This window comes from Typopeltis vanoorti, chromosome 11 (genome assembly GCF_054136105.1).
Source record: "Typopeltis vanoorti isolate ZY-2024b chromosome 11, IOZ_Tvanoo_1.0, whole genome shotgun sequence".
In the NCBI taxonomy this organism is placed as follows: Eukaryota; Metazoa; Arthropoda; class Arachnida; order Uropygi; family Thelyphonidae; genus Typopeltis; species Typopeltis vanoorti.
In genome coordinates, this window is record NC_143559.1 from 32,100,533 (window position 1) to 32,113,691 (window position 13,159).

The 13,159-nt window shown below is 35.7% G+C and overlaps 1 protein-coding gene across 1 annotated transcript in view; it reads left to right on the plus strand.

Moving 5' to 3' along the window:
- Window positions 1-702: 702 nt before the first annotated feature.
- LOC150101419 (mediator of RNA polymerase II transcription subunit 6-like) overlaps window positions 703-13,159 on the plus strand; it is a 72,112-nt gene continuing 59,655 nt past the window's right edge. Inside the window, exons 1-2 of the mRNA XM_090400314.1 lie at window positions 703-981; window positions 7,005-7,164. Coding sequence (XP_090256440.1) covers window positions 966-981; window positions 7,005-7,164 — 176 coding nt within the window. The 5' untranslated portion in view covers window positions 703-965. The remainder of the gene's footprint in view (window positions 982-7,004; window positions 7,165-13,159) is intronic.

Sequence of the window (13,159 nt, forward strand, 5' to 3'; positions counted from 1 at the left end):
GATGGAGTGACTGATCTTCAGAGAGTTGAGGCTGCCAGAAGGGCAAACAACAGGACTACATGGCGAGACCTAGTGTGGAACATCATCGAGCATCGGAGTGACCATACGGCATCTGTAGATGCCCAGTGAACACAGACAGACAGACTCACTGATGAAGCCTCAATAAAGGCTGAAACCGGTCTGGGTAGAGACCTCCCACCATAATGTAATAACAGCATACATTTCCTAGGAAATGTGTTTTTCATTATGGAAAATACCAAGAATAGCGAGCAGAACTTTGCTACGAGTTGCCTGAGTTTGTACTACGTACTTGGACTACGTGCATTAGCTCACGCTAGTAGTCGCCGATACTTTTATAGTTTATTATACTATATTCGGCATGAAACTCTCTGATTCCAATCTTTGAGTTTTTTATTCGGTTTTAAAACAATGTGGGATTTAATATCCCCTTAATTTAAATAATATAAAGTTGTGCCTGTGTTGCCATATGGAAATGGGTTTTGCATCAGTGTGCTCGGCCTCCAGAAGAAAAGTCATTCTTTCTTTGCCATGAGCCAAAGATCACTGAACTAATTCGGGAGCTGGCTTAAAAAAGGCCTATCAATTCTTCCATAATAACCGTTTTAGTTCACTAAGATCCCAACAGATGGATGCACATTACACTATTCATTCAACCCATAGTAGCTAGTAGCGTAATTTGGTTGTGGTGAATAAATACTTCGTTTTATTTTTGTTTTCACGAATGAAACTTTTTTTTCCCCCCCATTGTTGTGGTGTTATAAAATCGGAAATGGTTTATCGACATTATTACTTCTGAATGAAGTATATTTTCTTTGATTACCAGGTCAGGACCTCATTCATTCTCTAGAGAGAGAGAGCAAAGGATAAAGAAACCCTGAATTGGAAGTGGCAGTGAGTTTGTAATTCACAACTTAATTGTTTATATCAGGAAACCTGAAACTCAAATGGTTGATATTAAAGGTATGCAATATAAATTTCAGTTATGAAAGCTAAACTTGCGTTTATTCAGTTTTCCCAATTATTTTTGTTGGCTTTGTCTTGAAAAATGTATTGAAATTCAAAACATTTATTTAAACCGCTTATAGAGAAATAGGTGCATCTGATTTCAAAGTGTTATTTGAAACTGTTTATGCATATTAAAAGAAATAATGATATAAAAAGCTGACCCTGTCGTTTTATTATTGTATTATGGGCACCTCCATGGAGTCCGTAGACCTAGACCTATCGCGGGAGGTCTGCCAACATATCCTCCAAACTGTAACCATCATTTGCACAATATCTGTCACACTGTGCTTTGAATTCATTCACAGACAGCACTGACAATTGACTCAGGCAGTCCATTCCATTCCCCAAGTAAAAAGATCTAGTCCCCACGCATTTACCACACTCTTAATTTGCAGTGGTGACTTCTAGTTCTCCTACACTATTCATTTGCTGAAAACTTTCCTGTGTATTGTATAAAACTATTTAAACAACTTAGACATGTTTGTCTTTTTCCCCCTTTTCTACCTATCACCCAATCTCTGTAACCCACAAATCTTCAGTCTCTCCTTATATGGAGCATCCCATTGACACCATCATGATCACTCACATCTGGATGTTTTCCACATCTCCAAGAAAGGTATAAAGGCTAAAATATCTCTTAGTAATCCTATGATTTATTTTAGACACTTTTGCAATATGACTCTGAGCTTTTTCATGCAGCCCAGTTTCATCAAATTACACATTTGGTGATCCCAAAATGCAAAACTTTACACTTTGCCACATTAAACTGACAGGCATTATTATTTGTCCATACTGTCAGTCTTTATAAATTATCTTAAAAGATCTTTCTGCATCATCCTTATTAACTATTACTCTTCTCAGTTTTACATCAGCAGATAACTGAATTTTTCTAGCAGACCATTTCCTATATCATTGATGTACAAATTAAATAACATTGGTCGAGGTACAAAGCCTTGTGGCACACTGTTATTCTTCTGGACTCGCACTTCTATGAATGAACTGCTCTCTGATGTAGCCATCCTCTTATTCACATCGTCAGCCTCATATAAACTCCCATTTGTTCCAGCTTATGTAATAGAATTCTATGCAGTATTCAAATGCTTTTGTGAAGACCAGCTATCACTGTGTACTCATTCTCCTTGTCTAACCTAGCTGTTACTGTATTATAAAAGGTGAGTTGGCTACTGAGGCATGACCTACAATTTGCATAACTATCATATCCATTGGCACACCTGTGTGTGTGTGGGGGGGGTAAGTGAAAAAAAAAAAAGGGAAAAAAGACTAGAAAATTTTCCAAAAATCTTTTCCTAATTACAATTCTTTTTTTTTTAAATTTATGTTGTGTCGTGTCTTCTATTCTATAATACTTACGAATTAGCGCTTCACATAAGGTGGGAATACCCACTGGCTCTCAGGAATCACGGCCACAGTGAACGCAAGGCGAACGAAGTAGTGCTCGGGCGATACTTTGTTTGTCCGAGCCGGACCAGAGATCACGGGTATCATGTATTGGCAATCACTGCAGATGCTCAGTCATAGGTCATTTGCAATGAGTAGTATGTATTCTTAAATCTTCTACTCAACTCCCCCCCCCCCCCCCAAGATTAAATCCTGAGTGGCCACTGATGCTATCCCCCTTCCTTCATATGTTATCCTATTCCTATCCTTATTCTTGAATTTTGTCTTTAATCGACTTCTCCATTACCTTGACAGTCACACCTTGTGATTGTTATCATATTATTATTCAATGTTCGGATCTTTTAATTCCATTAAAATGTGATGATGATAAAATTTCTTGAAAAAATTTGTCAGAGGTGGAGTTAATATTAATCAGAGATGATGGAGAAATGAAAAAAAAAAAAAAAACTTTCCTGCTTTGTTATGTACCTTCATGCTAGGCATGTCTTCAGAAAAAGGTTAAAAACCAATGCTTTAGAGAATTCATATTGTTAAACTATCAAAATGGCAGAAGGATCCTGCATTAAGGGAGATTGGGATAGATATAGAGAGCAGGGCCCCAAAATTGATATGAATGTCGTTGAGCAGATGTCACTGTAATGTTTCCATTACTGTATTTGCATGTTTTCATATGTTCACGTTCTATGAAAGAAAATAGTTGGTTTATATAAATAAAGGAATAACAGGCTTTTTTGTATATAAAATAACTTATTTGTTCAATATCCTTCAAGATTTCTGAATGTTGCACTCATGCTGCTCCTCAGATACAATTAGTACTCATTGGCTTAACTTAAGATAACTTTAGAACTATCCCTGGCTTACCTAAACCCTCACTCCAAATTATAAAATTAAATAAGAAAAGCAATAATTAATTCAGAAAAATAGATATGTCTTGGCCATTTTGAATTGTCACTGAGGATGGCTATTCAAAATTTAAGAGGACAAAAGAAAATAAAAGCGATTCACCTATATTTTGAAAAGAACTATTGCCTTTCCTTTTCAACCAGGACTCCATAATATAGGTACATGCATCCCCCCATTTTTTTTTCTCTGTTCCTTTCTTTTATGATGACTATTTGACACTGATGAAATTCAAATGATCATCATCATCAAATTCCTGCCATTTTATCTCAAGGGGTGTACAAGATATGATAGTACTACATGAAAAATTTACATCATTACTAACTTCCTATCTATAATTTTCCTCCAAATCAGTCTGTTACTGGTCAAGACTCCAACATTACCAGATCTTATATTTCTATCATCTAAGGCATTTTTTACCGTATCAATCCACCTATATTTTGGTCTTCCTCTCCGTCGTTTTCCTGCCCACCTGGCAGAGAACACTTGTTTTACTTATCTTTCCTCTCCCATTGTATTTAAGTGACCATACCACCTGAGATTAGCTCTGCTAACGCATTCCTGGATACTGACAATGTCAAGTTCTTTCCTAATATCTTCGTTTTTAATATGATATTGCCATTGATGCCATCTGTTCATGCCTCTAATCTTTCTCAGGATTCTCATATCTGTGGTCTCGTCTTTGGTTAAGTGTTTTACTTCTGACCCAGCTCTCAGATCCATAAGTTAAAACTAGTTTGAACACTGTCTTGTACATAGCTAATTTAGCATTCTGACTAATTTCTCTCTTCTTTCGTATAAATTTATTCAGTTGACTTCCTGCCATACCAGCTTTGTTGATTCTGTTGTCTATTTCCATATTTAATTTACCATCTTCACTTAAAATTGTGCCTAAGTAACCGAAATGTTTTACTTCTATAAGTTCACCATTCACAATGCAGTTGACATTTTCAATGATTCTGCCTATTTTCTTTGTCTTGTTATTTCTGAGCTTCATACCGAATCTATTACAACAGTTATTCAATTTAGTCAGGGAATCTTGCAGACTTGTAGCAGATTTATTTAGAAGTATAAGATCGTCTGCATAAAGCAAAGAGCTGAGATTAACATCTCCAATTTTGATATCTGGTTTAATACCACTTTCCTTCATAATGTGATCCATATAGATAATGAATAACAGAGGGGATAATGTACATCCTTGTTTCACATCAGATTTAACATTAAACCATCTTCCTGTACTTCCTTCAATCCTAACTGCTGATTTACAACTCAAATAAAGACTCATTATTGCTTGATATAATGCCCCATTGATACCATATAACTGTAGCGTATTGAATAGCTTCTCTCTTGTCACCTTGTCATATGCCTTTTCCAGATCTACAAAACTTAAATACAGATCTTTGTTATATTCCCATGCTTTCTCAACTATTTGTCGTAAAGTGAATATCTGATCCTGACGGCTTCTATTTGGCCTGAATCCAGCTTGTGCTTCACCAAACGTTTCTTCCACAATTCTTCTCTACCATTTCTCAAGTATACTTGGATAAATCTTCCCAGGAACACTGAGTAGAGAAATATCTCTGTAATTCTCATTCAGTTTTATTTCCCTTTTTATATATGGGTACTATGAGAGCTCTGCTCCAATCATCAGGAATTCGTTCCTCTGTCCAGGCCTTCTGAACTATGCAGTGCAGCCACTGTAAGACTTTTATACTTCCATACTTCAACATTTCTGGTCGAATATCATCTACTCCTGCTGCCTTTCCACATTTCAAGCCTTTGATGGCTTTTTCTACTTCAAGTATGGATGTCTATTCCTGTCTATATGCCTGTTGAGGATTTTTTACCACTGTGCTATCGCTGCTTATTTCATTTAGCAATTTTTCGAAGTAATTACTACATACTTCAAGGATATCGTTTTATCCAATTTTCACATCAACTTTATCGTCTCTAATTCCTTTTACAGACTCTTTCCTCCATTTCTGAGCTTCTTCAACAACCTCCAGAATATCTTGCCACCTTCTTGATATTTATTTTCTATGTTCTTACCAAAGTCTTCCCATGATTTTTGTTTAGCTAATTTTACACAGTGTTTAGCTTCCATATATTTGTCTCTTTATTCTCTAAGAGCACAAGCTGACTTATTTACCAGGAACTTTTGATATGCTTTCTTCTTTTCCTTCGCTGCCTCTTTTACTTGCTGTGTCCACCATGAAGTTCTGATTTTTCTATCCTTGCAGACAACATCAAATGATTGCTTCTGCAATCATTTGATGTTGGGCATTTGATGTCTTGGGTGTGGACAGTAGGTTTTTTTCCCCAGTTTATCCTGGGGTTTTTCATCCCACAAAGCAGGCAAACCAGCCTTGAGAACTCAACGCTATGGACATAGGATACACCCTTGCATAGGGCTGACCACTTTATCCTATGAACCGTTTTAGGTCCAATGATTAATAAAACCTCGACACGTCAAGGTAAAAGAGGGTAAAAGGAAAATGAGATAAATAAAGAATATGTAGAATGCACCTACGTTCTTATTCTAATATTTTCAGCAGTGATAGCACAATTTAATTTAAATGAAGAAATATAATAGTACTGTTATATAAGTTTAAAATAACTTTGGAACCAACCCAAAAGCACCTAACCCTCAATAGACTAAAGTATAAAATTAAATAAGCAATAAGTAATTATTTATATATTATTAATTTATTAAGTTTAAATTTTCCATTTCTGCAGCTAACCCAAAGCTCAAATTCAAAGTTATGAATTGGGAAATGAACTCATTTTGAAATAAGATTTGGTTCCGGATTAGACCTTTTTGATTACATATAATTCAAGTACAAATATTTGGTGTACTTAATTGTATAACTACAATATTATTTGTACATAATGTGGAAATGCATTATATGTAATATTGATATTGCATAAGTAATATTGATATTTCCCAAATATAAAAACTTTACTGTTTATTTAGATGATAACATAAAACATATAAACCATTTTAAGCATGAGCAATTGGTTAAGAAAAGCTCTGACATCTGGTTTATATCATCCTAGTTTAAATTAGAATGTTGGCTCATCCATACTAGCACTTTGGGAGATTCTTATCCCAAGTGACTGAAGTTTTTATCTGTTAATCTTTTTTTATTTTGAAATGTTGCTTCTGAATAAAAAACATTAACAGATAAAAATTATAGCCACTTAGGATTAGCATTGAATGGATAGCCAATTAGTAATTGGCTATTCCTTAGTATGATGCCTAAGGGTAACAGTTGCTGTGCATATGGATAACATATGTTATAAGATAACAAGGACAACACTTAGAGTTGGGCAGAAATGTACTTCCGCTAACAAATACTAATTTTCAAAGGAACTTCAAATACTTTGCTATCCAGCTCTGGCAGCAGTTGTGCATTTCTGATTCAGACTTGAAAACAGATTGAGGTATTATTAATGTACACATAATTACCAGGCATAATACATTAGCCTCATAATTTTCATTGCTTTGGTGTAATTCAAAACGATCCCACTCTGATCTATCTGTGTTCTTAAAATTATATAGAAGTTGTACTACTGGAGCTTGATCATAACTTATATTAATATTATATGCTCTGCGTTCCTTTCATTTAATTGTTTGTCATTTGCTATTTGTTTTGCAGATAACCCATTATATATATCTTGGCATGATAGTGCCTGGATTCCTATCCTAAATCCCAGTAATGTCATGGATTATTTCTCTGAAAGAACCAATCCATTTTATGACAGAACATGCAACAATGAAATTGTGAAGATGCAAAGGCTTAGTGCTGAACAGTTAACGTAAGTGGTAATAAAATATTGACTCCACGATAACCACTATAGTTTTAATGTTTATGTAAATTTAGTCATTGCAGTGATCAACAACCATTGTTTTGTCCAACAGTTTTTATCAAAAAAAGAAGAAGATAAAAGAAAGAAAGAAAATGAAGAAAAGATCATAGTAGTATGATCTTTTCTTCATTAAAAAGATATTTCATATACCAGAAGGATATTATGATTATCTTTATATCTAGTTCAAGATTATTCTGATATCTTTTTGGAGAAAAGCCACAGGAGGTATGTAGTGTAAACTTTCTGGTATATGGTTGCATATGACTTGCAGTGGTCATCTGTGCAGGATTTGAAGGAGAAAAATTGAGGTCAGCTTGGTCTTTAGGTGTTGTTACTATATCCAGATAAAAGAGAGTGAAGGCCTTCATTTTCTCTCTCTCTCCCTCCCTCCCTCTCTCCAAATTGATTACAGATTGACAGAAGTTGCACACAGTAGCTTTTACAAGGTATCAGAAAGTGTGATTGCCATTTGTAAGAAGCATTTTGGATTATTAGAAGTTTAATTTGGATTGTTTGATGATTATTTTGCAATTTGCTGGTTAGATGATTTTCATTGCGTAGTGTGTGATCACTGTGCTAACTAGAAACCTGAAGTGTCTTTCATATTTGATCTCTAGGGTGAAATTTATTTATATAACCCCTAGCCACTCACAGTACCAATGTACAGTAGGGTTGTGGAATTCATGTAATAAAATAAATTTGCTTAACTTCCCTGTAGACTAAAAATGAAACTGGAATTTTTCAAAGCACTTGCAGTAGGCTGAATATTTTTCTTGGACTGCATTGACACTTGTTGAAAAACCAAAATTTGAATAGTGGACAGGAATTATGTTTATTCCTGTACTTTCATTCCAGCAAAAATAATTTCTGTCACTTGATCAGACCACATATTTGGATCAGGAGAGTGGGAATAGTTCGTTTAATAAAAAGAGTAGATTTCAGAAAATCAACTTGGCATCATTGTATTGTCAAAGAACTCAGGATTAAGAGTGGTTGAGGAAAGTATCTCTCATAGGAGAGGAAACTTACACAGAATTATGGTCTTGGTTACCAGAAGGAGAATGACTGGTATTTGGAAGGAGAACTACTTGATGAGAAATCAAGAGTGGAAAGGGTTGTCTGATGTTCTAGTTGATCAATGGACAACTTGGATTTGATCATTGCTTACAGATCTCAGCATCTCTTTGAACTTTTATGGAACTGGAAAAAGGAGCCAGTTGAAGTTGTTTGGGTAGTTGAACTTAATAAAATTGAGCACTCAAGTACAACAGAATGCTTCTCAGAATTTGGGAAATAGTAGAAACAATAATGAATGTTACAGAATGGAGCAAGGAAACCTTAAGCCAGAGGTCAAAAAAGAGAATATTACACATTGGGCATTCTCTGGTGGAATATTAGCTTGTACAAAGTCACCAATGCCTTTATGTTATCTTTATAGTAGTAATAAGTACACAGAGTATAATTTTGACAGGATGTATAGCAGTGGTGATCATAACTGCAACTTGAGATATAATCAGAAACAGATCACGTCTGGATGCCTGTAAATGAGAATGTGTCTTTTATTTATACTTGTGTTTATGTCATGAATATTGAAGTGAATGTGTGGAATTTATTTTTATTATTATTTTTTTTAACTATGATGTTGTAATTGTTTTTCATTTTTATGAGTAGATAAAGAGAATCTGCAGTCTTGTCACAACATGCTACATACAATACAACCAGATTGAGTTTCTTAGTAGAATTTATAGTGACTTTGTAAATGATATCATCTTTTTTTTTTATGGTTAGATAAAGAGAATCCACGGTCTTGTCATAACATGCTACATATAATACCAGATTGATTCTCTTAATAGAATTTAGAGCTACTTTGTAAATGATATCATCTATTATCCATTATTCATAATCATTGACCTGTATTTAAAAAAAAATATCATTTTCAAGCAGTGAGAGATGAAGTTTTATATTTGATCTAAATGAATTTTGCACGCAAGGCCTAATTCTCTTTTTGCTGCAGCTCAAATATTGCTGAAGTGTCCATTTATATTTAATAAGCAAAATGGGTGGCAGCAGCATTATGTGCCATCTTTTCAGAAATTCTCCTTCAATCAGGTTCATCCACTTTAATGTTGTACCATCAAATGAAGAAAGTTATAATATGTTTGTCCTTGAAGGGTTTTATTCAGACTGGGACCAAACATGGCATCAATAACTTCAGGCTTCTGACAAAGAAGATAGTATTATCAGATAGTGAAGGTTACCTACCAGCTTGTAGGTCTAGACAACATATCTTCCTGCCAGAAAAGTATCCCTTTAATAATTAACTGGGTGTAGGTTAGCAAATTTCAGGCACACTTACTTGAAAACAGTGGCATCACCGATGACAAGGGATTGTTTTGAATTACAGCTGAAGTAAAGGGGACTAATATGTTATGTTTGCAAAACACACAAACCAGTCATTTTTCTGGTTAATTTGCCTGTTTTTGCAGTACAAAAGTTATGAGTTTCCAAGAGGGAAAAAAGTGTGCCACTTCCATATGAGACTAGCTAACTCATCTGCAATTGAAAAAAGCACCCTTATAAAGGTTCTTCACACATCCTAGACCAGATTTATACTCAGGTTTTCCTATCCAAAGAGCTTTGTCATTGACTGAGGTATGGAGGCTTGGTGACGTTTGATATCTTAGTTAAGGTGGCTGTTAGTAGAATTTTGAGCGACTTTGTAAAGGTTTTATCATCTATTATCCATTATGCATAATCATTAACCTATAGTAAAAAAAAAAGTGTATCATTTTCAAACAGTGAGGGATGAAGTTTTATATTCGATATAAATGGATTTTACACACAAGGCCTAATTCTCTTTTTGCTGTAGCTCAGTATAAATATTGCTGAAATGTCCATTTATATTTAAAATTGGTTAATGTCCCTCAAGATTTAAAAAAAAAAGATGTACTTTCTTTTTTTTAAATAAGAGGGCACTTCACTGCCATCTCTCATGATGGAGTAAAATCCATGGCTTAATATATTTGAACTGTCTTGTGTGTGTTTGGCATTCATGTACATCCAAATGTAATGAAACACATTTCTAATAATAACACTTTCCTAATTTACGTTCATATGCAGATCTACTACACTTTTTTACTGTGTAGGCATTCGGAACCGAAATCCTATGGAATAGGTTGGTTACTCCTTATTCCTGGAGGTATCTTATGACTGTGTGTTCATGGGGCCAGTTTGCCTGCTTGTGGGATGAAAAACCCCAGATAAATTAGGGGGGGAAATCTTGCTTCCCACACCCAAGACTGGCTAACTTGGCTATGGCTGAGGAAGATCCTTGAGCTCCTCACATCATCGACGGGAATCGAACCTAGGACACTCCTTCCCCAAGCATATGGTTGCAAAGCGTACATAGCCACTAGGCTAACCGTGCAGACTAATAGCACTTTATTTTTGAAAAAAGTATTATTTGCTTATTGTTTGATGTTATAACTGAGAAGGGGTGTTACATCACCTAACTGAACAAGTAGCATTAAAAAGTCGAAGTATAATGAGGAATTTGTGGCAAGAGTAAAATTATCTACATGAAGTATGCACCCATAGTAATACTTTCAATGAATATTTAGTGGAACACAAACCAAAAAAAACAGAGCATTATTTACAGAAAATAGAACAGTCAGAACTGAATTAATCCCTTTTCATTGAAATTGTGACTGTGCCTGAGAGCCAGTCTCCTATCCAATCTGGTCCATTCCAGTTTAGAGTGGAGTACATGTTTTAGATTGCCAGTTGTGTGGCAATGTATATCAAAAGCCCTTTAAAATCTAAATATACCACTGTATATGCATTCATCACCTTTTACATAAGCAAGTTGGTAAAACATGACCTCCCTTTAACAAGCCCATGCTGACAAACACAACGATTACTGATTGATGTTATTAACCCAATTTTGTGTCCTAGCTCTCGCTAACCTTTTCAATACCTGCAACTCCAGATATACAGATTGGCCTATAATTTGTGGCCTTAGCTTTATCACCACCTTTGTGAAGTGGAACAATTTTACCTTCCTTCCACTCCTTTGGGACTTGTGCTGTTACAAGACTCTTGTTAATCAGGTAGGCCAAGACTGATGCTAACTCCCTAGAACATTCTCTTAAGACACATGATGATATGTCATCAAATCCTATTGTCCTATTGACATCTAGCTTACTTAACTCCTCATATACCTCATGCTCACTCACCAGTAAATCTTCCCTAATTTCCTTCTTTAGGCTTAAGCTTCTGATTTCACACTGAGGATGAAACATCCTGATGAACCGCTAACCGAATACCTCGACTGTGTGCTCTGCAGCTGTTACCAGTCTCATCCGTTAACATCATCATGCCATAATTATTCTTCTTTCCACTTGCCACATATTGAAAAAACTTACAAGGATTTTTCTTGGCCTAGATGCTAATTTCTACTCGTACTGCATTTTTTCTGGCCTGCTCTTTATGCTTTTCATGCAACTGATATTATGATTATTCATCTTGTGCTGCCTCCAAAGTGCCTTCCTCTTCTTCTTTCTCCAGATTTCGTGCTTAACCCCCTAATTCATCCACTTGACACCTACCTTATTCAGCATTTTGACCATTAGAATACATTCACACATTGATGCTGTTAAGTATCTCTCTGTGTCAGTTTCCAAGTAGCATTTATTTCTTTTCTGCTCAACTCTTCATTCCATGCCGTACCTCCAAGTTGTCTCCTAAGCTTCTCATAATCATCAGCCTTGTAATAATTCCACATATATCATTTCCTCACAGAAATCTTAATAATGTTAGCTACAACAAGTGATCACTTCATGATCACTCTCACCAACTGAAGGAAAGTGCGATACCCCACTCACAATTACATCCTCTGATGAAATGATCAGATTTGAAACTCTCAATCTTCACGTGCCCTCCTTTACATACTGCCCGAGACAGTTGTTTCAAGAAATTCATTTTCCTTATTTGCAAATGCTATCTCTTTGTTCCAGTTTATACTGCCATAATTAAAATCATCCTTCCCTAACCCAAGTTGCTTATACATTTCTTCACCATCTTCTATATTCCCTGGCCTATAGCAACATCCAACTAAATATCTCTTCCTGTTAACCTCTCCCTCACACCATCTTTCCCTCTTTCATGTCCACCTTATGTGGACATAATTCCATGCTATCATCAGCAGCATTCCCTGTCCCTTCTTGTTCTTTCTGTTCCTCTTAAAAAAAAAAAAGTCATACCTTTCCATTTTTATTCCCATTGGAATGTCCTTCACCAAGACACCTGTTGGTTTTGATTTCTCCACTGCCCTGCCCTTGCCCAATCACCTTTATACTGGCTTGTTCCATATATCTCCATGTTCTCAACTACTACCCCCTCCCCTACAGATACACACACATCCTGATCCATTCCATTCTATTCTTATGCTGATCATCCCTATACACACACACACATTCACTACTCTTTCCAACATCCACTCTCCCTGTCCACCCAAGGCATTCCTGTTCTCTCTTCACCTCTCACACTACTACTGTTTCCATTGTCAAGCACTTTAGTCTCTTCCATTCCACTCTCCTGATCTTTCACTCCACCTCTTACTTCTTCTGATCTCTTGCTTGCATCACACATGCTGCACTTACTTCTACTAATAGTTTCTTCAGGTCATTCACTCCAAAGCCATTGAAATTCAATCCGTCACTTTTTGTACAAATCCGTTCTTTCCTCCAACACATGCCACACATCTACAGACTGCACTCCCTTCTCTTCACACAGCTCTGCCAGCATACCATTCATGATTCTTACTGTTTGTCTCAACTCATCATTGTCATACCTTGGCAACACACTAACAACCTTTCCCACTATACTGTTATCTTTTGCTCTCCTCAATAACCTACTGATATCCATCCTTACATTCTCCTTATGT